This window comes from Poecilia latipinna, unplaced genomic scaffold (assembly GCF_001443285.1).
Source record: "Poecilia latipinna isolate Pla-1442-1.1 unplaced genomic scaffold, P_latipinna-1.0 Scaffold839, whole genome shotgun sequence".
Lineage (NCBI taxonomy): Eukaryota > Metazoa > Chordata > Actinopteri > Cyprinodontiformes > Poeciliidae > Poecilia > Poecilia latipinna.
This window is the reverse complement of record NW_015113455.1, coordinates 274,156-300,437: the sequence shown is the minus strand read 5'-3', so window position 1 is coordinate 300,437 and position 26,282 is coordinate 274,156. Positions and strand designations below refer to the sequence as shown.

Sequence of the window (26,282 nt, the reverse complement as noted above, 5' to 3'; positions counted from 1 at the left end):
TAAAATGATTCAAAAAGTCAACAAGACTCTGCTCAGGGTTTAACTCTCCCTATAGGGTAAAGGTAAAAAGGTGGAAGGACAGTGAAAGCAAACAAAGATGTAATTCACAGTGTCAGTGATCCTCTGCTGCCTCTTGTTTTACTATATTAAGCTATTCATGCTTAGCATTTCCTTAGCTCAGCAGATGTAGGAGATAAACAAACTGTATTTAGACACTCCCTTTGTGAAACTGTTTCCTGAATCTTGACTGACTTAATCAATCACACTCAGCAGGCAGATGGTGTACAAGCGCTGGGGGACAACATGCACAGCTGTGCCAAAAATATTTCTCATTGCTCCAAGATTAATTTTAGAATCTCTCAAGAATACATGAAGGTAAATTTCAGAATCAGCAGTGATTCAGGTCACTCTGATAGGACCCAAGCTAACATTCATCTATTCATTTTCTGCAATTGCTCAACCCTAACAGAGTCCAAATTAAACAGTTGATATAGATGATACATCAACTGCACACTGTTGTCTTATTACAAAACAAACTATTATGGCTGAATGTAAAATGTTTTACATTCTAACACAAACATATCTTTATGGCATTACACTGTAAATTATCACATTCATGAAATATATGTATATATATATGAAATATATGTTAGATGTGTGAAAAAATATATGTTTTTCACATATACAATGTAATATACAATATTACAATGTAGTATACAATGCATTGTATATTACATTGTATATTAGAATATACAATGTATTGTATATTCTAATATCAGTATATTATGCAAACATGAAAAGTATGTATATTAAAGTTTTTATGCTTTAACATGATGTTGTTCTTTTGCTGGATTGACAGCGCTGCATGTCTGCAAATGCCTAAGGAGAAATTCATTTCTTAGCTTGGACTATTGGTGGTATAAACATGCAGGGATGTTATGACTAACCAAACTTGACCCTTGCATTTATTTCTAATTATACATAAATTATTTTTGGTGATTTTTTTTTTTACTTTCAAGCAAAGGCTACATTAAAAAAAGACAGTTCATTTGAATATATGCCATATACTGCAAATCAGCTATATAAAACTGAATTTTGCATACCTCCAACCTCCAGGTGGCGGCAAAGTGCTTTCAATGCAATCCTTGGTTTGTGTGGAATATGTGTCAACTGGTGACTTAAAGTGTTTTGAGAATATTTGTCAAAGAAATCCACAAGGAGTAAAGTAGGCTACCATTTTCCACACAGTTTGCACATTGTTTATACTAAACCTTTTTTTAATACAAAATAAAAATATAGCAAAGTACATAATCAATCAGTAGGTTTGTTCTGTCGAAAAATAAAACTTTTTCCAGTATTTTGGCTGCTTTAATTTTATTTTCAGGACCAGCACAGCTGCACATAAATTTGGACAGAAAGACATGTTGGCTGTGTGGAAGGACACACTTTGTTTTGAGCATAAGGGGGCAGTTGTAGATCCACACATTGCAAATTACAACTATAATGAACCATAATTAAACTATAAAGCAATTACAGGTCTCATAATGTACACAGCACGACAAGGTGGAGAAGTCAGCTGCTTAAGTCAGCAGGCGCTGGTGGAGAACTGGAGACTCCACTCACTGAGCCGTAAAATAAGCAGCAGTTTTGCAGCAGCTCCACTGAAAACATGTTTTGATTTATTTGATAATGCTAGACATCAAAATATTCAAATTTGTCTTTCTAAGCAGTGTTGAATACAAGCAAGCTCTTGGGTCAACCTACTGCTTTTTATATGTATGTAGATTGTTTGTTGGCCAGACATAACACCAGATATATGTGGGTTTTATCTGTGTAAGAGACAACAGAAGAAATTCATGAACACTGTTATCTTCTCCACATGGGAATTTAACATCAAGATAAGAATATCTCTCAGATTGCCTAATATAAACTTTATCAGATAAAGATGGCAGACGAAGGAGAAGGCAGAGAAACAAATGAGTCACATCTTATAGCTACCAAGTAGGAAAATGACTTTCCACTTTTGTGAATTAGCAACACTTTCTATGGCTACTGATATTGTGCATTCAGAGACTGAAATGGAACCTCCTGACGTATTTCATCAGCAGAGAAGGCAGCCAACTCATAACCGCCCAACTGACTTTTTATTTGGCAGCAATGCGCTCAAAGTGTCTGTTGGTCAGCTGATAGTGTTTGTGTGTCATTCCCTAATCATTCTGTAATGTCTAGCTGTTGGATGGTACAGAGCATTTGGTGTTGTTGGGGGCACAGAGGGGTCACCATGCATGTTAAAGTGTGTGTTTGTTTCCATGTGTGTATTTGTATCAGTGTGCTCTGATGACATCAGCCTACTCCATGCCATCTGCTTTGTGCAACACTGTTGCCTTCTACCTCCCTGTAGGCCACTTTAACAGAGTCCAGTTATGATTCAGAATTATTATTGCACCATTTCAACACATCTTGCTTTGCCCAGTTAATTGCTGAGAGAAAGGCTTCAGTTACAGCTAATAACTGATGAAATGGGCACTTTGTGTGTTTTATTACAAGTAAACTAGGGAATAAATAGAATGTTGGCCAGTGAAATTGTGCAGTTATGAGTGTGAACTCACATGAGACAATATTTTTAAAAATTACATTTTATTTTTTGTGTGCAAGTAAAAATTAAGAATAAACATACATTAAATTATGGCGTGCAAAGTTTGATCAACTGTGTTTTTCTGACTAGAAACACTATTTCTTATTTTCTACAGCAAACAACCAAAAGAGTAGAAAAGAAAGAGAGTGTTAAAGAATATCTCTCAGAAGAGCAAGTGTTGAAGGGCAAGTGAAGAAAATCAGTTGTGTGATTTTTCAAAGTTTTTTTCTTCTCCAGCACAAGAAAAAAGTTATTTCTTTTTTCTCTTTTAATTCATTTTATTTTTTGCCTAAGCCCTGAATGGTAAGTGGGAAAAAAACTTACATGATGCAAGTGTTTTTGTTTTTCTTCTCATCTGACACATAAAATTATTATTACAAAAAGAACTTATAAAACCCCTTTTTGTTCCCACTCTGTTGTTTGCGGTAGAAATGTCTAGAATCGTTTCTATGTGGACAAGGAATTTTTGACATTTTATGGCGACCCTAATTTGAAGTCACATGCTGAAAGTGTAGGACCTAGTACAGACACTTGCAGAACAGAAAAAACAAAAACAAAAAAAATCACTGATCTGAAAATGTACTTAAAAACAACTTGGTTATTTATAGCTTTTATATTTGAAGGTCTACCAAGTATGATACCTTTAATTACATGGTTGACCACATGGCTTTTGACCATAATACATTTTTTCTCCTTTGTACTCATTGTAACCACAAAAACAAAGGAAAACATGTCTAAGTGAGTAATAAATAACTGAAGATATTGATCTGTGGAGTATCTTCATAGCAAAAAAGAAAAACAATTAAGACCAGCAAAGCAGTGTGAAGGATGTGTTTTCCAGGGTTAAGACTTTAGGGAGAGTGGGAATAAGGCTCGACTTAACTTAAACCTTAATAGAGTTAATGAACCAAATTACATTTTCATTACATGAAGTTCAGAGGAGTACTCTAAGTTCTTCTCACCTGCACCCAGCCTCTCATCCCCTCCATGGATTCCCTATCACTTCTCCACAGCCTCACTCTATAAAACAAACTCTGCCATATTACTGTCTACCTGCCTTAGTGAGCCCTTTCTCATCCACACAGAGCAGGCTGCTCTGTAAGGACCATGTTCTTTGATTTCTCTGGGGCTTTTAACGCAATTCAGCCAGCCTTGCTGTGAGACAAGTCCTGAAAATACCGGCGCATGCCTCCACAACGGCCTAGATTATTGACTATCTGACAGTCAGAACACTATTGTACCTGGATGAATGGGAGTGAGTGGGTGGTAAACAGCCACGGTGCACCACAGGGACCTGTACCTTTACTGTTTCTCTTCACTCTGAGCTCCTCAGACTTGCATCAGAACTCTGAATCCAATCATCACTCACAAAAGTACCCTGATGACTCCGGTCTGTGAGCTGTGATAGGAATAGGCAAGAGGCAAAGCAAGGAAATGGTAGACAAAGAAAAAATAAAAGAGTAAGAGCAGACATAACTAGAGGCAGCAATGGCAAAGTCAATAGCACCATTGAGAAAATAAAACAATAAACAGATAATCCCTGTTGTAAGAATACTATAGCCCGATTATTTGACTACTGAGACTAATTAGGACCGTTGAGTTCTAATTATTGCATAAACCAACAATAATTATAATAAACTAGGAAAAATTAGGTGAAAAATAAAATAAAATGAAGAGTATGGTTAATACCAGAATTTTGTCCCCTAGTTTATTGTCTTAGTTTTGTTCTAGGTTTTTTTTTTCTGTAAAAGTCAAGCAGTCATTACCTCCATACAGGAAAAAGACTCAGCTACAAGAAAACACCCAGAGCCAGAGGTACTTTGTAGAAAAAATAAACAAAGACTGTGCATCATTAGAAGCAGCAATAGCTTGTTCAATGGCTCTGTTCAGGAAACAGACAGAGCTAAACACAAAACCACTCGGCCAGATGTATCTGCTATGGGAAGAAAAAGGACGCAAAAAAATCCCGCAAACTTAATGGCAGCATTTGCAAATAATTCAGAAGAAATCAAGAGAAGGAGTAAATATGTTTGAGCTTTACTCAGAGAAAACATAGTGGAAAATAATCAACAAATTATTGCAGAAGTTTTGAACGCGTATGTTTTTGTTACATTTTGAGATTCTACGAACTTACCTTTTGTTTTGGTGAAAAACTCTATGGGCTGTTGTAAGAGGACTGTTATTATTAACGTCTTTTAATTGGAAAATTGTGAGGCAAAGACTTCCACCAGAAATCTAGTTTCTTCATTTTTTATTTGATTTTTGTTTTTTTCTTGTGTTGGAAACATGGATTTTGCAGATCTCTGAGCTTCATCTGGAAAGAACATTATGGCATTAAGACGGGGAATAATGTAACAAACTGATGCATAAGGTGGTTATAAAACTGTTTTTGACAGCAAACATAAGATACCTGCTGGCTGTTCTTGTTGAGCCTCAGTGAAATGGAGAAATGCCCTTTTCACAGAACATTAAGAATTTGACAAGTTGAAACAGTATTTCACCAGGAGAAAAGTGCCTATCTGTAACCCTGCCATCTTCTCTATGTGGAAAAACAAAAACATAGAGGGAGTCTTTAGTCATTTACAGCAAAAGCAGATAGTTGAAAATGAAGAAGGAAGAATTGTGCTAACCTTTTGTCAAAAGTTTCTCCAAGCTCCAGCTTCTACAGTCTTGTGTTTTTGATAAATGAAAATGTTAATTCTCATGCAGAGAAAAAACATATACAAAATCAGATTATAGGAGTCTGAATAACTTGGGTCTCATAAATCAGATTTTTCCCTCCAGAGAAGATTCAGGAACCTTCTCCACTTTCAGGGAATAATTTTGCTCCAGGTGTTATTAGTGAGAGTTGTATTGGGAACTGGTGATAGGAAGATATGTACAGACTGAAGTGAGCATATATTAACTTTCTGCTTCTGATTTGGGAGTTTCCACGGTGCATCAATCAAGACAAGTGCCATTCCACAGTAAATGTCATTTGTGAGACGCATCAAGCCGTGAAAGAGCCCATAATCATCTTTGCAATTCTCACTTCGCCACAGACAACTGGGATTTTTTTTTTTCACTGCTTGGTTTTTTAACAGATTTAAAGTGAATCTTCAGGAGTTCAGTTGTTTTTTCTGCTTAAAAATATTCTAATTAATTCATTGCTTTTTCAATACCCAAGAAACAAATGACTTTTCTGCTGTGAGACAGATAAAGTCCAGAATTTGTGTGCTTTCAGTCTCAGTCTCCTTCAGCCTTGACTTACATTTTTATTGGAAAATAGTAGCAATGTTGGACAGCTGAGATTAGGGGCTTTTAGTCATTTCATCATGCTGTCTGGGTTTCCTCTTTTTGATTTAATATTAGACTTGAAGAGGGAAAAACAAAACGGAAGCAAAATATAAAGTAACAATGGACCAAAAAGGTCAAGTAAATGTGCAAATGATTTTCTAAAATCATGCAGATGAAGATTTCGAGAAATGTAAATCCTCAAAATGTAAAACCTGGTTAAGGTTGCTTCAATATATCCTAAACCCTTTCCTAGACTTTAGTGCCATCTAGTGGTCATCTAGACTCAAGAAATTGTATGTTCAATACCTCAACGTGAAACAGACACTCAACATCAACCAACAATATAATAATTGATATATGTCAATACTTAATGTCAAGAAGTGTCCAAAGATAAAATATAACTTTCATCTGGCAAAAAATCTTCTCACTTTTGAAAGGTTCCTAATCATATGGAAAACGGCAAAACAACATTCATTAACACAGTCTGAGCCTCACATACTAACTCATAAAATAGACACCAATCAGGCATAACATTATGACCACCTGCCAAGTAATATGCTCTCCCCCCTTTTGTTGCCACATTATTCCAGACTCATTGAGGCGCAGAGTCCATGGGGCCCCTGAGGGCTGCTGTCACTTCTGAAAATGGGTCGTTACTAGCAGATCTGTTAAACAATTTTTTTTTAGATATTTTGAGATTAGTGAAGTTACTGGTAGTAGTTGACTAACCTTTAATAAAAAGATGTCAAAAGAGTTTGTTGAAAATTCAAATCAGTGGAATATATCATAGCAGACTTTTTGATTGTCAGCTGAATTACATGCTTTTCTATATGGATTAACACAAAACCTATCAATCCAGTCACTGTATCAATTTGCCAGATCAGCTTTCTCTCCATCTCTCCTTCTTGTAACATATTCAATAATGGCTTTTTTTGACAAATGGTTTTCTTTCTGCCTATTAGATTCCACTCAATAACATAAGAGACCATTTCACTCCACCTGTCCACGGTCATAATGTTTTGCCTGATCAGTACAGCACTTATTTATACAACTTATGATTTCAAACCATGTAAGTGAAGAAGGTGGAGCAAAAATAGATGCTGAAATGGACACCCAAACATGCCAAGAGGAGGCCTGCAGTGGAGGAAGAGGATGGTGATGAAGACAAGCCTCAAACCTAGAGTTCCTGCACTCTTAAATCTCATCCACTGACCCACAAAAACACCAGCATCAATATCGACAAAAGCATCAGAAAGGAGAGTCATGGGATCATCATCAAGGGATCCCCACTCACATCAATATCTGGTATTTTGTTTTGCCTGACGGGATTGTCTCTTATCTGAATGAGATAAGAAAAGTGTTTAAAGAGAACTGGCGTAAACAACAATCAGTGTCTAAACACATTGATGTTTTTTTAGAAGAACAAATTAAAAGTAATGATTTCAGTGGCAGTTTAATCCATTTTCAGAAGGAAGGAATCTGGCTTACCTTGAAACGTCCGACTGATTTAAAAAAAAAATGGTCTGTCTTCTCTCAGTGTCCCACATATCACAGCACCACCATCCACAGAGCAAACTGATTAATAAATGAATTAAGACTTTAGATGATTATTTTAAGATTATCATTTATTCTTCTGATTTATCTCTATTTTGGCAAGACCTTAAGAAACTCCCAGATGAAAGGAAATTGGGCAGGAGGTCTATTAAAAAAAAGACTGTATAAAGGAAAAGTTACATATAATTAAAACACATCCATCCATTTTCTGTACATCCTTGTCTCTATCCTTGTTGTTATCTGCAGCGAGACATTTCAGGCGAGAGGCGGGGTTCACCCTGGACAGGCCGCTAGTCTGTTGCAGGGCAACACAGAGACAAAGTTAATATATATACAATACAGCTGAAACAGTTTTGCTCTTTTACTGGGTATGCCTGACTCATTTAATGCAACTAATTTTGAATTATTATATCTTTAACTTCTCAATGAGCACAGACTCTTTAGCACTGAATAATTCACAAGAGAAAATGGAGGGTAAATTGAAATCTTTATGTCCTTATTTAATCCTATAAAAATATTAAACTAAACTCTTATGGTTACACCACTGGGATTGATAGTTATCCAGGAAGCTCCATTCCGAATTTTAAGCAAATGCAAGACACAATTGGTGACAGATTCATTTATTTAACTATAAAGAACAAGAAAACCAATTGCAAAATTATGCTTTTATTTATTTATTAAAATATCACAACCATATAAATGTTCTTGTAAAGGGTAACATTATAGTTCTACATCAAACTTTGTGACTTCCTATTTATACTGAGTAATAAATAAACCTGAGCCTTAAAGCAATAAAAATAATTTGGTTCAAGGATTTACTCACATTAAAAACTACAAAACTATACACAAGAGAAGGTTCTAATATGGATTTTTGCATAGATACTTTGTTTAAAGAAATAAAGTTAGACACTGATGGTCTTAGAAGCATACAAAAAAAAATCACATCTCAGTTACCTAATGGATTTGTTTTTGAACAAAAGCTTAACAGTTTCTTTAGTATAATTCAGCAGGAAAATACCTATAATTGATTATTATAACAAAACAAGTAAAACTGGTGAGTCCACATTTATTTACAGCTCCCACACCCATAATTGAGTGCCAATGGAATGTGAACAGTCATACCTAAACAATGGGTGTACAGTCTTTACAGACAGGATTATGAGTGCTATATATACAATCTTACTTTGTAATTTAAGGCATGTCTGGTAACAGAGACAGCAAAAGCTTTAGGCACTTCAGACATGAATAGTACATATTTAAATGTGCTTTTAAAGCAGCAATAATGTTTCCTTACTTGTTCTGGTGAGAATAAACCTGAGGTAATTTTTCTTCCTCCATTTTATACCCAGGTGCTGTGCTACAGCGCATAAGAAAACTATTTATACAACGACTTCCTAAACGTTTCATTTATGATTGCATAACTGCTCTGCTTTTCATTCTGATGACCTACAGTAAACCTTTCAATGTATATTCAACCTTCATCTTGCTGACTGATCAAATATTTGAACTGAAACCATGACGACTTACCACAAAACTCAGAGGAGTACATAGCATTCACTTCACTACAACTAACCTTCAGCTGAATATTTTACATGTTACAGTAAGACCTGTTCAGCAGTGTTTGGAAACCTCAAAAACTTACTTTTGCTGTTGGCTCTACTTTTTCGTCTCTTGGTTTTAGCAAAGCATTAATAAATGCTTGAATGAATTTGATCATATTTAAAACTATGATCGAATTCAACAGCTGTGAGCCATTTTGTGATAGATTTACACCACCAAATGTAACCGTTTGAAAACCAGTTCAGGCTTAAAGCAATATTTGACTTTGTCAGTGCTGCAGAATACCAGGAGAAAGTTCAATGTCCAAATCCCACAGATTCAAACAACTGTATAGTATAGGTAATTAAAGTTTACTCAAGAGCCTACTCCAGTCTAACAAAAATCAAGCCTTCATCTCTAACATGAAATGTAATAATGTATGTTTGACTACCTGACTATATTGTTAAATTATTGCTTAATGCTAGTGACATTAAGCAATAATGTCACTAGCATTAAGTGACATTGCCAATAGTGGAGGCAGCCATATGTTTTACTGCCTCCATGATAAAATTGCGCAAGACGCCTTAAATTAAATTCCTTTTCACCATTAGTATAAAACATTTACCTTTAATTTACGTGTATTTATTCAATGGGGATAAAAATCCTGTAAAAAAAAAAAAGAAACAAAAAAACAGAGCACTTATAAACACCTAACTTCCTACATTTATTTTTAGATGGCTGCATTACTGAGGTCTATTGAGATAATGAGGCCAAGCATACAGTATTTCTGATCAGGAATGCTTTGAAGCATTTACCATAATAGTCAAATACAAAAGCGCACTGATGTGATGAATAAAACAGGAGTTCTCAGACATGAATTATGGCTTCATAATGTGGAAAAGGTATGTGATGAAACGATCGTCTAAAAATAAAATAAGGATTGCTACAAAAACAATGAAGAATTTGTAATACAGATTGGCTTCTGAAATAAGTTAAACTTTGTTCCTCAATGGACAAAAGTAAACACTTCCTGTTGGTATTGTCACTTTTCTATTTATGAAGGCAAAAAGTAGTTTGACTGGAAGGACAACTAATAAGGAAGGGTTCTTGTACAAAGCATGTTTTCTTTAAAAAAGTAGGAAGGCAGTGATGATGCGATTTTATTAACTTATGATTATCTTCCTCTGGGGTTTTTTATTCTCTTTGCAAGCAACTGTCAAATTTAGAAACACTAAAAAACCCCAATCTATTCCATGTGAAAAAAACATCACTACTAGATTTAAAATAAGTAGAATAAAAATAAGGTTGAATAGATTTTCATGACAGACATAGCAAAATAAAAATACATCAATATAAATTTTAGACCTCTCCCAACGGTTGGAGGGAAAATACACTCAACAATTCATTTCAGTGTGTTTGCTTACGAAATAGAAAAATAAGATTATATTGTAACATCATAACTAAGGTTTCCAGTAACTCTTCTCTAAGTTTGATTTGACCCCTGAAGGTAAAATAAATAATTCTGATCTACACCTGTAACACCAACCTCCATCAGCAGCAGCAGAATTATAAGGCATGTTGGTGACAAAGAGCTACTGTTTAGCTGTGTGCTGAACCTTTGGATGGATTATTGCATCTTCAGGATTTGTTATCACAATCTCCATTTGGCACATTAAGGTTTTGGACGTAGCTGACAGCATCCGCGATGGTGAAGAATATCATGTTGTTTTTTCCTACCTCACCATCTTTTTTGCTGTCATAGTAACCGCCTCTTTCCAGAGAATCCAGTACTGAAGTATTACACTGGGCCAAGACCACTTCAACCGCAAGTTCTCTGTAATCTTTGCGGACCTCTTTCAGAGCGTTCACTCCTGCCGTGTCCAAAAACAAGATGCCGCTGCAGTCGATTACCAAGCTGCATACGCTTCTGGAAGATTTTTCGTCCAGCATCAATATTACGGATGAAGAAGCCTCACTCTCCCTGTTTTGTTTGTCTTCAGGCATCCCCTTTGCTCCCTCTTCAGTGCCTTTCTGCTTTTTGTTCTTTTCAAATTTCAAACGCTGAGCCTTCTCCTTCACAGGATTAAGATTTGCACATTTGTATAGAGATTTTTTGAACAAGCTCTGGTTGGCATAGTAGATCGGAGCACCGTATCTGAATACAGCCACTCCAAAATGTGTCTGAAGGCCACGGTAGGATGAAACGTTCTCATAGTGCTCCCTGGAGGCAGCGCGGCCCAGCTCCAGGACCTGGGCTTGCTGGGTCCGGCCGAGGACGAAGAAGGCCGACACCAAAACACCAACCAGGAGGCCGAGCTCTGTGTTGACCAGCGCTGATGTTGCCATGGTGATCAGCCAGATCGAGGCATCGATTTTGTTGACGCGCCACATCCGGGGAACGTCCCTGAACTTTCTTAGAGCACCACGTAGGTTCACCACGATGATAACTGCTAAAACACATCTGTATAATGCAGAAGAGAGAAAAACCTCATGTAAAACAGTTTTCATTGGACAGAATAAGGAAGAAAAAAAACACCTCAGAGTCTTTTGGCTCATCTGCTACGCTAGATAAAAATTGCAGTTGCTAGCGGAACTAAGCAGAATATCTCTCCTTAGCAGCTCACCTCAGTGTGCATTAACCAGGGTTGCCAACTTTCAAGGGGGGTTTGGCGTGCAAAGTGAGTCAGTGTGAGAAAGAGGAAAGGCGTGAAACATGTGCCAATTGCAAAAGATCGGGCAACCACATAAAAACACGTGTGGGGTGTCAAACTGCTGTCCAGTTTCAAGCGAGTTCAGTCTTCACTGATTCGTATCCCCATTTCAGGGGCACGCTTTGCCATTTCATCGCTTCGTCCTTTCATTTTATAGCAGTTGTAGAAAAGATAATTGCTTAAAAAGATGTTTGTTTAAAAACTGGAAAAGTATGTGGCTGCATGCCACATATTTCTGATTTTTACTTACAAGAAAATGTGTTGCTTAATCATAAAAGCACGGCGAAGGTTGTAACATGACAAAATATGTGTGCAAACTAATGCAGGGCGACTCCTTATGTGAGAGTTAATTTGTATTCATTGATGGTTTGCTTCTACTTTCCTTTATTTTACTGCCTGTTTATTGTTGTAAATGAATGGCTATGTTAAAACATCTGTATCCGGGGTTTGTACTGAGCAGAGCTCCAGCTGACTGAGAAGCAGGCGAGTCAACATGGGATCGGAACTATAACCAGAGGTTATCCGTATTTGTCAAAGTCTACCTTTGAAAACTCTTTTCAAAATGTAAACACAAGCAGATCCTGTTGTAAACCTCCTGCTTCCTGAAACACTGGGAACGTTTTAAAATGACTATGTCATGTTAAAGTTTTATACTCTGTGCCTGTAGTGTGTGTATTTTTTTAAAACATGTTTTTAGGGGAATCTAAAAATGTGATTAAAAGCAACCAAAGCATTTTCACTCTATGGAGAGAAAACACACAAAAAAAGAAATTTTACTTTTCCTAAGCTGCATTGTCCCTCAACACACATTTTCCAGACAAATGAATGCTTAATGTTACCTTGATTGCAAGGATCATAATTTTTAGGTGAAATATGATATCCATATGTAAAAACAATAAATCACATTAACTAGAAATGTTTAATGTGTCTAGAAATTCTGACACACTTACTTTTGAAGGGAGTAAAAGAGTGGAGCAATAACCAGGAGAACCAACAGCAGAATAGCAGCCGTGACCAGGCCCGACATCTGCGTTTGACACCCCGTCGACTCCTTGACGAGGGTTTTCGTCAAAGCAGCGCTGGTCGTGAAGCAGCGGAAGAAAGAAGGCAGGATGTTGCAGAAGCCAATGGCATACATTTCCTGGTTGGCATCCACCGTGTAGCCGTGCTTCTTGGCGAACATCTCGGATAAGGAGACGGTGATGGCAAATCCCACGATGGCGATGGAAAAGGCGTCCACGGCCACATTGGGGATGAGGGTCCATGCTGGTAGCTGAGGAGGGGCGAAGCCTGTAGGGATGACTCCAGCCACTCCAGAACCATATTTACTGTTGAAGTGACCGAAGTGAGAGGCAAGGGTTGCGATTACAACCACAAACAGCTCAAATGGTATCGGAGCCTGGGAAAGAGAAAAAGCAGTAAAATAAATCTGGTGTAAAATATATGATATATGTATGATCAAATTAAAAAGTTCACATTTAGAGCCAAATGTGTGGCTTTGTTTATATGCATTGAACTGAATCATGCTTACGATAAGTCTTTTTCAAACATGTTTAGTGTTTAGGTGCATCTTGAATCACTAAACCCGTTTCTCAGCATATGTATGCTAAGCATCAACCAAAATATTGAGGGCATAATAAAATAAATGTCACAGTCAATGAAGCAATGACTTAGGCAGAAATTGCACCAAAGGAACTGAACAACTCACTGAAAACTTTCAGTGAGTTAAACGTTGTAAAAGTCAGGTCAGTACAAAAATGTAGTTCCCAAAACACTGAGCATCGAGATCAGTCTGCATAGTTTAATTCTCAGTGCCAAGATCATATTTACTGTCTATAACAGCTGTCAGTCATCGTAATAGTAGTAGCATACAGCAGATACAGGAAGCATGGGGAACAGAGGGTTGTCCAGACAGGTTCCTGTTGTAACTGCAGATATTTTAAGCTGTAGAAAAACCAGGACTTAACTGTGCAAAGTGAAGCACTTTATGTTGCAGCATATCTGAGATAAACTAACATCACAGGAACACAACCAACTACAGCTCCTAACTGAAAGCTCATAGCACAAACACACCGACATAGACAACCTAGAGTTTCTACAATTTGACCGTCACATCAACACCTCTATCGTTACAGACCAAGTCCGAATCTGTGAAATGCAGAATCAACAAGAAGAAGAAACTGAAGACAAGAATTCAAACTTAATGCAAACCAAGTGAATTTGAATAGGAAAGTTGCTAATAAATGAGGGACTGGTAATAAACTGCATATTGAAGAACTTTTTAGACAATATATATATTTTTACATTTCTGTCATATTGAAAGGGGGAAAAATAAACATCTATCATGATTTTATAATATTGTGATGACTTTCTCAGTGTCCCTAAATGCTCCTTACCAGCAACATTAACATTTCTGATTATTTAAAGAAATGGCAACAAAATAATTTTTATTTTACTGTTGTTTATTTATGGATTTGCAGTGCCTTGTATCCTAAAGGCCATGCCTCCTTGCCACTGATAGTGATCCATATGCACCACCGAGTGGCAATCCCAGTGCATAAAATGTAACATTATTTATGTGGTGCCTGATAGACACAATACTGTCTGATTATCCATTTGGATGACTTTCATGTTTTCCTGAATGCACAATTGTAGGGTTAATATTCTTTGGAATTTTTTTTTGACCATTTTTTCAAGTCGTTTATGCTCCCTTATAATACCTTTTGAGATTAGCATGCGCCTGAAACATGCAATATATCAATAAGCACATTAATTATGTAAGAAAATAGCAGAAGAGAGTAGCTTGTGTACCATAACCCAGACAGGATCGCAGCTTTTACTTCACTATGGAGAAAAGAGTATAGATTTCTCTCAGTGATTAAACAGTCTAAGACATGCAAATAGAAATGCAAATCTAACTCTTAGTATTTTTACCTTTAGCTTGGATTTAAAGCGATCATTCAGTTCCTTTGCTGGAATCAGGACTGCCAGGCAAACCAGGCTTGTGATTAGATCACAGATATTGGTTTCTGCCATGTTGGTGAGCAGACTATACCAGGTCTTGAACAAAGTGAACCAGCCATGCGCCCGGGGGACATTCAGCCCCAGAAGGTACTTGATCTGGGACGTGAGGATGGTCAGGGAGGCCCCTGTTGCAAAGCCACTGAGGAGGGAGTCCGACAGGTAGACAGAGACAAAGCCTACCTGCAAAAGGCCCATCAGAACCTGAGAGAAAGAGATTAAAAAGCAGGCAAGTTAAAAAGTAAAGCAGTAACTGATGTTTGACTTTAATAAAATGTTTGAATATGTAAGCATTTACTAAAAACTATAGGTTAAAATATGCCTAATTTCACATTAACAACTACCTTTATTTTTATGGACAACTGTGAGATATTAAATTTACCTGGTAAATGCCAGCAGTGAAGGTGACTGTTGCTCCCACTGTGATCGCATAGCAGCTCCTATCACACTCTACATTACTGCTGTTCCCCTGGCCAGCCAACAAGGCATCACTGTTGTTACTGCCAAAGCTGCTTTCTGGGAGGTATCCTGCAACAGCCAACTCTCTGTCCACAACCTGACCCACAAGCAGGCAAAGCACTCCAAATATCCCCACTGAGATGTGTCTGGAGGAACCCAGGATGGCATAAATGATAGATGAGAAGAAGGAGGTGTATAAACCATATATAGGATCTTGACTAGCCAGTAAGGAGTAGGCAATGGACTGAGGAACCAGCAGGATTCCAACTATAAGTCCTGACATAATATCACCCAGAATCCAGTCCTTTAGCTTGTAGCGGGGCAGCCACTGCAGAATTGGGACAAAGCTCAGTATTTTGGATTTCACCTTCTCCGGGGAGCATGAGCAGTGCTTCTTCACCCGATCTGACACAACCGTAATGCATTTCTTCTCAGGTTCCTTCTCAGCTCTTTCCAGGATCAGTGGCTGCTGTGGGTCAGCTTCCACAGCTGTGCAACAGTTGCCCCCATCTAGCATGTTGAGCTTTGGTTCCTGCAGTGACAAGTTTCAGTGATCAAACATTAAAACCAATCAGATATTATGACCACCTGCCTAATACTGTTTTAGTCGCCCTTTTGCTGGGAAAGCAAGTCTACAAACTAAAGGTCTGCTGTGGCAACAGGATGTTAGCAGTTTCTTTAAGCAGATTAGACTTTTGTCAAGCACATTTCACAAGACGCTTCTTTAGAGATTTGGGGAGCTGGAAATGCAAGTTAACACCTCAAAGTTGATGTTGTGCTCCTTAAACGATTCCTGAAACATTTTTTTTTTCTTTGAAGCTAAGTGGATTATCCCTCCTATAAAGCTAAAGCTTTCAGGTTGTAGCATTGACATGATAGAGCGTCATAATAACATCCACATGAATGGAAGGTCCTAGTAGAAGTATACACAAAGTATCACACTGCCTCCACCACATTTAATTCTTGTCATAGTACTTATCTCTTATCATTGCCATGATAACATCAGAATATACTTTTCTCATAATATCATGTTTAATAAATGTATTTTACAATTCATCTTATCTTAAACCTGATAACAGTCACCGTGCAATAGAAAAGCACGGAAGTCCCTCTAGCATGACTTCACATTTTGTCCATATCTAAAAGCATGTTTCTTTTATGCGTATGAGATATGCTGCGTATGCTTACAGTTCAGGTTACACATAAAGCGACACACCAAGAAAACCTGAATGGCGAACATACGGACCAAAGTCAGGACAAAGAATGAGGAAAGTGACAGTAGAACATGGTTATCGTTCCTGTGTAGTTATAACTCATAAATGTGACCGAATAAAAGATGACTATTGGTAGTTAAAAATAATATTGTATACTTTCTACGGCAGGCAAGGTAAAAGTTCGTATTTTCAAAATGTTAAAAGCAGAGCAATGGTGTTGGTGCTAAGTCTATAGTATGTTTATATACTGCCACTTGGAAGTTGCCGAAATTTACACCAGCAGTCTCAACAACTTCGTTGAATAGATCGATATAGCATCGCTTGGGTCGCTTTCTTTCTCTTAATCATCTAACAGAGTCCTATGAATGAGCACCATTGTAAACAAATTGTCAACGTGGACATGGAAGGGAACTTTAATCAACTTACGTAAGTTAAGGTGACCGGACGTAATTCAGAGAGGAAAACGTTAATGTTAAATTTCACTAACCTTCCGCCGAACGAAGCGCTGTTACGAACAAGTTTTTCTCCTTTTACTTTCCAAAAGTCGAATTTTATTCCGCCTCGGATTCATTTTACGTTTAACTGTAATGTGGTACGTCATGACGTCTTCAGAAAACGTGTTTGCGTCATATGATCTGCAGCTAGAAACAGATAGTTAAAAATGGACAAAAAAAAAAGTTAGAAATGGACTTAGTTTTGGCTAGGATGTGTCTCAACTTTTGTATTATAAATTTAATGTTACACTATATATTAATAGCTTTGTTGTTAATGTAGCACCGATTTTAATACATTTATAAGAAGTTTCGGAACTGAAACTATTTTTCATAGGTCTTTCAAAAAAAACGACATTATGAGTTTTGAGTTTTTCTATTAAAAGAAAAAAAATATATATATATTATATTTGGGAACAGACACTAAAAAAGCACAGTGGATCAAAAGTCAAGTATTAGAAACCTGACGTGTTTTTAGTTACATGACATCCGACTTCCTTTTTTAGATTTGGATATCGTGGCACTCTGCATTGCATTGCATAGAAAACAAAAAGAGAAATCCCCAAAATTCAGAACAGTTCGACCCGCTCTCTATCGCTCTTTATTCTGTCTCTTTTTTTCTCTTTCTGCTTTTATTTTATTTATTTATTATTATTATTATTATTATTATTATTATTATTATTATTATTATTATTATTATTATTATTATTATTATTATTATTTTAGTTTGCATTACAAAATACAAGAACAATGCTTTTAGTCAGAATTACAACTGTGGAGGTTGGTGGTTATAGCACAGTCCAAAGATGAGAATACAGCGTTGCTGCCATGCATATAAAACATAGTAACTTGATCTATATTTGACAACATTTTTGATTTGTAATTTTTCCATATTTAAACAAGAAACTTTACAGCAGTTATCAAATTCAAGTCTCTTTAATAAGGTCCAATACCCATATCTCTTTGGAGAAAGACAGCCGAATTCCCTATATATTGTTATTAAACATTGGTCGGTTTTGTAATCCGCATACTTGTAATTGGATGCAGGATTATGTCCACACATGACCATTTAAACCATCCTTGTAATCCCTTTTCTCTTCTCAGACACCTACACCTGGGTTGGTAAGGAGTACAGAGGGATTAAACACTTTACTGGGGGACAATACAAGGACTTAACAGGTACAAATATTTCCTTTAATTTGCTATTGTCATTTACACTCATGAGGTATACTTATGATTAACAATGCTGGTATTGACGTCATAACTTTAATATTTTTTTATTTTTTTATTTTAAGTAACATTAGTAGTAAGATATAACTGCACCAAAGTGAGTAGATGCTGGTACAAAGCTAATTAACTGTTTTCTTTTAAAGTAGTGAGATTTATTCATTCACTCCAGTAGAGATATTTAAAAAAAAACTACTTTTATTGTACTTACTGCATGCTATATTACTACGCCCTCTAAAATTAGGTGGTTATTTCCAACTTGTCTATTTTTTTGTATTTTCAGGTAATATTGTCCAACCTTAACAACAAATTATCCAGTAAAGAAAATTAGATACTTTATAAACAAAGAACAAAAACCTTAAAATAGAAAATAGCTGAATCAAAGACAACTGACATTAAAAACTAACATTTTTCTGATCATTCTTCTTTTTGTAAATATGCTACTCTTACTGAAACTTCTATTGTTGATATGTTGAACAACCCTAACCCCTTTTTGCCAACAGTATTTAATCTCCTCCTGTAATATTTTACAAGGTTAAAGCATACAGAGGGAATGGACGACCATTGTACTTAGAGCAATCTTTCTTATTTATCATGTATTTAATGTTTATTATGTTTCTTCTTTAACATGTTTATCCTTTGTTCTATGTCAAACTCACCTGGAGTGCTTGTCACCAAAAAGCTACATCTTAATGCCATCCCACCCAAACACTATTCCAGTTAAAGTTCTTTGTATTTTGCAGATTACATATGTTTATGTGTTTTGGTGGTACAGGCAAGACTTTTCTTGCCATGCCTTCTCAGCCAGCTGATAGAAAGATTGTCTTTAATGACTGTTATGGCTGCTTGGCCACTCTTTGTAACTTAACAGTGAGCTTTGGAGAGTGTTTTACTTCCATTACCATTCTTCATGTGTGGTGGGAAGATGAAATAGTTAAATGTCTGACTGCAGACATGGGTTAAATAAGCTGAGTGGCAGTTGTGTTGTGTATATTGACTGGTTTATGAGGATCAACAAAGTTCTACTCTACATCAATACCATGTTTTCTTGTATTTCCTAATTTGAAGAATAAGAGAAATCCACTTCTCTTCTCCTTTTATAACCCAGGAATCCATGAACTGCTAATCTCAAGGTCTGATTTTTTTCAAAATTTAATTTGGGATTTAGCTATTGCAATAAAAGATTGTTATTTATTTTATTTTTTTAGCTTCTATAGCTTCTTGCCAATACATGCAGGCACACATGTAGTCATAAATACGTGTGTTGAAATGTTTTTTTCTTCTTCTGTTGTATTTCACAGCAGCAGCCATGGTGGATGCAGCTGCAGCAGAGCAGTTCCTGGATGCCAACCCAGCATTCGCAAAACAGTACTATGACATGAATCTGAAGCCCCAAATAATCTCAGATCTGCTAGACAGCAACCGGCAGCCTGTGTTGGACATCAAAACCTACCATGATCTGACCATGGTGGATGAGAGTGAGATTCTTTTTGACCTGGTACGGGACATACAGGACAACTTGCAGACTGAGCGTTCGATCTTCAAGCTCATGAAGCACCTCAGCTTCATCATGAGGGCGGACCGTATGAGCCTCTTCCTGTACCGGCAGAGGAACGGCGTGGCTGAGCTCGCCACAAGGTCATTGAAGCTTTTATTAACGACTATTAATGGCTCTTTTTGAACAGCACTTTTTTAGTATGTATACTCTGCTCCATTTTGTAGCAGCTATGTAGATGCTAGCTGGATCTGTTAAGCTTGAGTACCTGCAAACCATATTTAGCAAAAGGATAAAACTCAGTAAAAAAGGTTTTTTAAGTAAAGTTTAGTTTCCTGATCAGTTTTATTTTAAGTTTTCCACACCTAAGTTTAAGGTTGTAGATTATTGTATGTCCAGATGCACTCAGATTTTTTAACTTGCATTCAGCACAGCAACACATATGCTAGTGCTAATGTGGAGGGTTTAATCAATTGCAGTGCTTCAGGGCCCACATTTAAAGCAAGGCCTTAATTACTTGTCTTTAATTTAGTGAATTTAATCAATTTCTGACACTAAGTTTCCTTTTGCTTATTATGAAGGTAAGGCAAGTTAATTTGTACATCGTCATTCATAAACAAGGTAGTATTTATTTACAGAAAAGTAAGCAAGCAAAAAATATATTAGGAAATTAAATGCAACAAAAGGCATATAGAATCATCCCTCAACTGCGTCATTTATTACATATGTCCTAATGTTTTCTCTGTGCCTTTTAGATTATTCAACGTCCATAAAAATGCAATATATGATGAATGCCTGGTGCAACCTGAAAGTGAAATTGTATACCCGCTAGATATGGGCATAGTGGGTCATGTGGCCACGAGCAAGAAGATGGTGAACATTCCAGACGTGACACAGGTAGGCCAATTTAACTTTGGTTCATTGATTTTCTGATGGTCACTTTCAAATCCATACTTTGTCAAATATAAACTATACAACTCTGGTACAGTATGATAAAAAAATAATCTAATAATGCTTCAATATCTTTGGTATGATTGATAAAACAGTTTAATTATAATGTTCATGTTGAATATTTATTTCTATTTGACCACCAGAGGGCGCCAAGATCCCACCGTTCCGCCGACTTAACTTTCATTTAACCAAAGCCAGCTCAATCTCATTACTGTGAATACCTTTGACATTTAAAATATCCACAAAGCTTTTTTTGTTTCTTATGTACCCATCATGCTCCCACAGATCCTCATCACATCCACCCACTACACCCACACCTGCCCAAAGTGTTATTGTGACATTTACTAGTAATAATGAAGCAAAACTTAACTGATGCGTTACAAGCACTTCTCTGTATCTTGTCCTTTCATATGAGTTTAGAGAGCTCAGCTGGTGATGTATTAAAGCAACAGACCAGGGATAATTGTTGCCTTTTTGATTTTTTTTTCATCTGGCACTTCATGCTGCCAGGCCTGCCTGTTGTGCCTTTCCTTGTGAGTCATGACAGAACAAACCTCATTCTGGTCGAAACCTCAGACCGTGAAGTAACAGCCTCACATCAGCAGATAAAAGAAAACTGTAACGATCAAAGGCTCAATTTTCCCAGTGGCAACAAAGGAGCAGCTAATGTTTCTATTTAATTGATTGGCTTTATGTTGCTAATGCATGAAGGATGGCTTTTTAGTAACAGACTGGATGTCACTGTCTCTGCATGCTATTTCCATCCCAATCCAATCTAGCAGAGGCCTGTGCTGCACCGTAGGTGGGGATTATGCAGTGAGTGACTAAGCGCTGTCCTAAATTTCCCATCATCATTTGTCTTTCCCTCGTACAACTGAATTTAACAGTCCCATCATTTACAGGATGGATTTAATTCATAATTTAAGGTGTGGTTACTCAATAACTGTCTGTGTGTTTGTGCCTTTGAGGAAGTAAGACAGAGAACCTGAACATGGAGCAAGTTAATCTGTCCAGAATTAGAGCGATCCCAGATTATTCCCATAGGTCACACAAGCCCTCAGCCACTTTCCCCGACTCAGCACAATAACACTGCTGTGGGCTGCTCTGCTCTTGTTCTCATCATTGTCTTTTGCTGTGGAAATAACTTGAATTTGTGATAATTTTACAGAATTTAAAAAGGTTACCTTGTAAAGATTAAGTGAAGAAATGTGACTCTTGACTTTAAATTTAAAAAGATGCTGCATAGCTTCTGTCTATCTTTGATTTTCCACCAACACAGTCTCAAAATGTAATTCAATTCAGAAAATGTTTTAATGTGAATCATCTGGGCAAAGCTGAAAAACTGCCTGTCAGAAATGTGTTTTGTGATAAACTCGAAGAAGTTAAAATCTTTCCTCTACAAAGCTGATTCAAGATCATCCTAGACTTCCTTCTAATAATTTATCTCTTTGTTTTCCACTACACCGCTCTGGCTACTCTACAGTAAAAAAAATCTAGTTTTAAATTGATTTTCAATGTAACTAAGTTGTCAAAACATACTTCCATAAAGAGCTATCCATAACACCAATTGTTTTGGCCATTTCATTCAGCTTTTTAAAAGCATTATACATTGACTAAAAGGTTCTATTTGTCCGTAATACTTTAGCTGTACAGATGAGAATGCATAACTAACCTTTTTATTATCCTATTTGGTGACTGTAGCTATAGAGGAGGAAGTGTAGGAGGAGTGAAGCCCAGAGTAAATTGAGTTTGTAGCATTTATAGGAGGCAGCATAATGTTCCACAACACTATGCTGCCACCATTATAGCTTAAATGACCTAAGACTGAAGGAGTAAAATATCTCTTGTGTGCGTCTCCTCCTAGAGTCCACATTTCAGTAATTTTGTTGATGAACTGACTGAGTATGAGACCAAAAATGTCCTCGCCATCCCCATTATGAATGGTAAAGATATGGTGGCGGTCATGATGGCGGTCAATAAATTGGACGGACCGTGCTTCACTGCCAAGGATGAGGAGGTAAACTGTCTTCATCTCTGCACAAATAGCCAGTTAAACAAATGTTCTGAAGCAAAAAGGAGAACTGCTGTCATGTAGTTAGAAAATGTGTGCTTTTCAAGGTTTTCTTTGATTTTTTCAAAAGCATTTTCTCCCATCTTTATTTTTAAAATGTTAAGAGTGCAGGCATTAGTGGTTGACTGGACACCAGTGACACTGAACTCAAAATAAAACTGTAACATGATCTGCTCCACCTGTTCTTATTTCTTCCAGACTCTAAACAAATATCTTAACTTTGCTAACCTGGTGCTGAGAGTTTACCACCTGAGCTACTTGCACAACTGCGAGACGAGGAGGGGTCAGGTAAGAATCATGAAGAAGATTTTGATACGTTTCAGCTGCTTAAATAATGGATTGAACAAGCTGACTACAAAACTAAAGGAAGTCTAGTTGCCATCTTTTCACATATACGCACATATAGAGATAAACTTTTGTCATATATATTGAAATTATTATTAGTCAGTATATGGAAAAACAGCAGATGAGCTGGTAAAAATCCATCTCTTCTTTTATTTCATTATTCAGGTACTGCTGTGGTCAGCCAGCAAGGTATTTGAGGAGCTGACAGACATAGAGAGGCAGTTCCACAAGGCCTTGTACACAGTGAGAGCTTTCCTGAACTGTGACCGCTACTCTGTTGGTCTGCTGGACATGACCAAGACTAAGGTAGGTTTTCACTAATACAAACTCAAAACTTTCCAATCTGTTGTTTATAAGTCATATTTGCCAATTACAGTGGTATAAATTCTTTGTGATCAGATATAAAAAAATATATATCTTTTGTTTAATTAAAACCTTCAAAATAAGAAAATAAGGGGCTAAATTTAGTCAGAAATAGTAGGTAAAAGACAAGTTTCCCTGGATAAACTGGACTTTCAGGGAGATTCAAGCTTTTTATCTTCAAAAAATCCCCAATCAACTGTTTTATAAACTTTTTTTTCTCTCAACCTTTCTCTAATCCTCCAGGATTATTAGATCAAAAATGTTACATTTCAGGCTTGCAAAGTAGATGGGCCAAGCAAAATCCTCCCCATCACATGCATGTCAAACGTGCCCAGTCAGGACTTTTTTAGCACAATAAGTATGTAATGCTTTCAATACAGCAGTTTGTAAAAAGTTAAGCAAAGGTCAAATTCTGTTAGTTTCGCAGGGAAACTGTTTAATATTAATGTTAAGTTTTCCCAGTTGTAAAGACAGCTACATTAACTATATTAAAGTCGGAACGAAGAAGTCAAGTCATTTGGACTTATGTATCAAAGTTTACCTATGTGAAGCAATATACAGTGTCTTTGGATTGATATGCTGGGATATACCAACATGTTGTTGCTTTTATATAATACTAATCCTTTCTGTTCCATTCCTATATTTATTTTAACTTTCGGGAGGTGATTTTTTTTCCTATCCAATCTACAACTCTAAATCTGCTTAAATGTTCAGTGGACTTCATTGTTTATTTCTGATAACCAATACATTATGTTACTTGTTTGCATTGCCTCTCACTTATTACAAGCTGCTGCCAGTTTATTCCAAACACCTGCTTAATGCGAACAAACACACTTCTGACTGCACAGATGGTTCAGTCCTGAAACTTCATCACTGAACCAGAATAAATAAGAACAGAAACATCTTTAAGTGCTTTAAACAGAATTATTTTTTTGCATCCTTGTAAAGCAATGCAGTTTTGTGTACACAAAGATTTAAGTGCATCCAAATAATAAGAACTAACCCAGAGGATCATCTGTTTTTGCTCATGTTTAAATCCCTTTTTTTCATTGTGTGTCTGCCTGCAGGAGTTCTTTGACTTGTGGCCGGTACTGATGGGAGAAGTTCCACCATACGATGGACCCAAAACTCCCGATGGCAGGGTAAGTATGAAAGATAGCAACTACAAATACTTTTCCTTTACTTTTTATTCTGAATGTCACACCTTCTCTTGAGAAAACCTTTCAACATCTACCGAGCCAGTTCCATATTTTACATCTTTTATCATTTTAAGGTTTCAGAAAAAAGGTGACAGATTTTCCAGAGGTCTGTGAAGCATCCATGGCCTGAAAACTATTTTGATTTTGCTAAATCTCCAAGGGCTCTTAACTCTACAGCATCAGTCTTGGTAGAGCTCACCTTTACACTGTTGCTTAATCATTCAGTTATTATTGCACATATCAGCAACAGACTTGATCCTGCACCTTAAAGGGTGATATATAGAATATGTGTTGCTGTTCCTGTTCATGTTTTGCTAAGTATCACTAATACAGCTTTTTTATGCCAGGAACATTTGGAAAATATTGAATTTGTTCTGTATGTAACATTTAATCATCTATTAAACTATACTAATTTACATTAAACAAACCACTCTTTCATCACTGATTTCAATATATTTTTCAGATTAGAATGAATTTAGCATCACTACAAATTTAGCTACAACAGCAGCTCTGTTGGTTGAGAGGGTGGGGGGAATAGTGAGATTGTGGTTCTGGCTTTATAAAGTACAGATGTCCCTCACTTTAGATTCCAAATGGGGAGACAATAAAAATAAAAATGTTTACTTTAACTGAGTCTAACAAGTTAATAAGGCCTAAGGAGCCATTCAATGTCCTGGTCCAGTTCGTCTATGTGTAAACCTCACAAAACAGCTGCCAGTAGTTTCTGGGAGGAGTCATCTTAGCAAATTGATCAGCCAATCAGAGTGGGACTTCTGTCTACATTTTACAATGCTTGAAAGTTTAACACATTAAGAAATGAGAGATGTATCTGTTGTATCTGTGATACGTTGAAAGAACTTTGCAGTTCTTGCAGGTGAATGGTTTGATCTATGTGTTCACACTCACTACATGTAATAAAGTGTCTTGGGAAATTCTTTGTTTCTTCCTCAGGAAATTATCTTCTACAAAGTGATCGACTATATCCTCCATGGGAAAGAAGACATTAAAGTCATTCCGTAAGTCATGACACTGATTTAGGTTTGAGATGCAGCAAATAGTCAGCGAAGAGCAAAGAGTGAAGAGTTTGGAAAGATGAAAGAAATGCAATATAGGCTGTGATCCTACACCTATCTGACAGCATGTGGTCTAAACTGAAATAAAATAAGGTCATTTCTGTTTAAATTTGAAATGTCTAATCAACGGACATGTTTTTTTTTTTTTTTTTTTATTAAATAAGGACACTAAACTTGCTGATCCGAATTTTTCAAAAACCAGATACTGAAAGCTGTTTGTTCAGGGATGAGGCCTGTCTATAGACACAATTATTTCTGAGGCATTTAGAAGAAACAACAGACAATATTACGGGTCTTACAATAAAAAATGACCACTGTGAACTAACCATAACGTTTAAAACTGTTTTTTTTCCTCTATAGTGACATTTTTATTAAATATCTTTTATTTTTCATATTTTTCATCCCCAGGAATCCTCCAGATGACCACTGGGCTCTTGTCAGTGGTTTACCTACTTATGTTGCAGAAACTGGGCTGGTGAGTGACTCAGACTCTTATTAAGGCTTTGACTAGGGCTGAAACGATTCCTCGAATGATTCGAGTACCTCGATTACTAAAATTCCTCGAGGAAAATTGACCTGCCTCGAAGCTTCGTTAATTTATATTTTATTTTTATCACTTCCGCCTCTGAGTTGTTGACAAAAGCTAAGTCTCAGCGGC

The 26,282-nt window shown here is 36.7% G+C and overlaps 2 protein-coding genes and 1 long non-coding RNA gene across 7 annotated transcripts in view; 2 read left to right on the top strand and 1 right to left on the bottom strand.

Annotated features, from left to right (window-relative positions):
- Nucleotides 1-8,182: 8,182 nt before the first annotated feature.
- LOC106956685 (uncharacterized) lies at nt 8,183-11,559 on the top strand. The gene is made up of 3 exons (XR_001426811.1): nt 8,183-8,270; nt 11,321-11,324; nt 11,548-11,559. It is a non-coding gene; the product is annotated as an uncharacterized LOC106956685 (long non-coding RNA).
- Nucleotides 8,879-17,012, bottom strand: slc26a2 (solute carrier family 26 member 2). Its single transcript, XM_015047686.1, has 5 exons — nt 16,897-17,012; nt 15,119-15,727; nt 14,650-14,940; nt 12,666-13,114; nt 8,879-11,465 (listed from the first exon to the last, which is right to left on the bottom strand). Exons 2-5 carry the CDS (start codon nt 15,710-15,712, stop codon nt 10,643-10,645), a joined length of 2,157 nt encoding a protein of 718 aa, XP_014903172.1. The 5' UTR covers nt 15,713-15,727; nt 16,897-17,012; the 3' UTR covers nt 8,879-10,642.
- A 968-nt stretch (nt 17,013-17,980) lies between these two features.
- pde6a (phosphodiesterase 6A, cGMP-specific, rod, alpha) overlaps nt 17,981-26,282 on the top strand; it is a 34,382-nt gene continuing 26,080 nt past the window's right edge. For 2 of the 5 annotated variants that reach the window (XM_015047685.1, XM_015047681.1), the window contains exons 1-9: nt 17,986-18,079; nt 19,429-19,765; nt 20,378-20,519; nt 22,438-22,590; nt 22,843-22,932; nt 23,155-23,295; nt 24,420-24,494; nt 25,503-25,567; nt 26,033-26,099. In XM_015047685.1, the coding sequence (XP_014903171.1) occupies nt 19,437-19,765; nt 20,378-20,519; nt 22,438-22,590; nt 22,843-22,932; nt 23,155-23,295; nt 24,420-24,494; nt 25,503-25,567; nt 26,033-26,099 (1,062 nt within the window). In that variant the 5' untranslated portion in view covers nt 17,986-18,079; nt 19,429-19,436. Of the gene's footprint in view, nt 18,080-19,235; nt 19,261-19,428; nt 19,766-20,377; nt 20,520-22,437; nt 22,591-22,842; nt 22,933-23,154; nt 23,296-24,419; nt 24,495-25,502; nt 25,568-26,032; nt 26,100-26,282 lie in introns of all 5 variants that reach the window. The other 3 variants (XM_015047683.1, XM_015047682.1, XM_015047684.1) reach the window with 3 other exon arrangements.

Coding starts and splice junctions, on each gene's coding strand:
- slc26a2 (XM_015047686.1), bottom strand. CDS start 15,712: ATGCTAGATGGGGGCAACTGTTGCACAGCTGTGGAAGCTGACCCACAG. Junction 13,115..14,649: donor GCTTTAAATCCAAGCTAAAG/GTAAAAATACTA, acceptor TCTCTTTCCCAG/GCTCCGATACCATTTGAGCT. Junction 11,466..12,665: donor CTCTTTTACTCCCTTCAAAA/GTAAGTGTGTCA, acceptor TGCATTATACAG/ATGTGTTTTAGCAGTTATCA.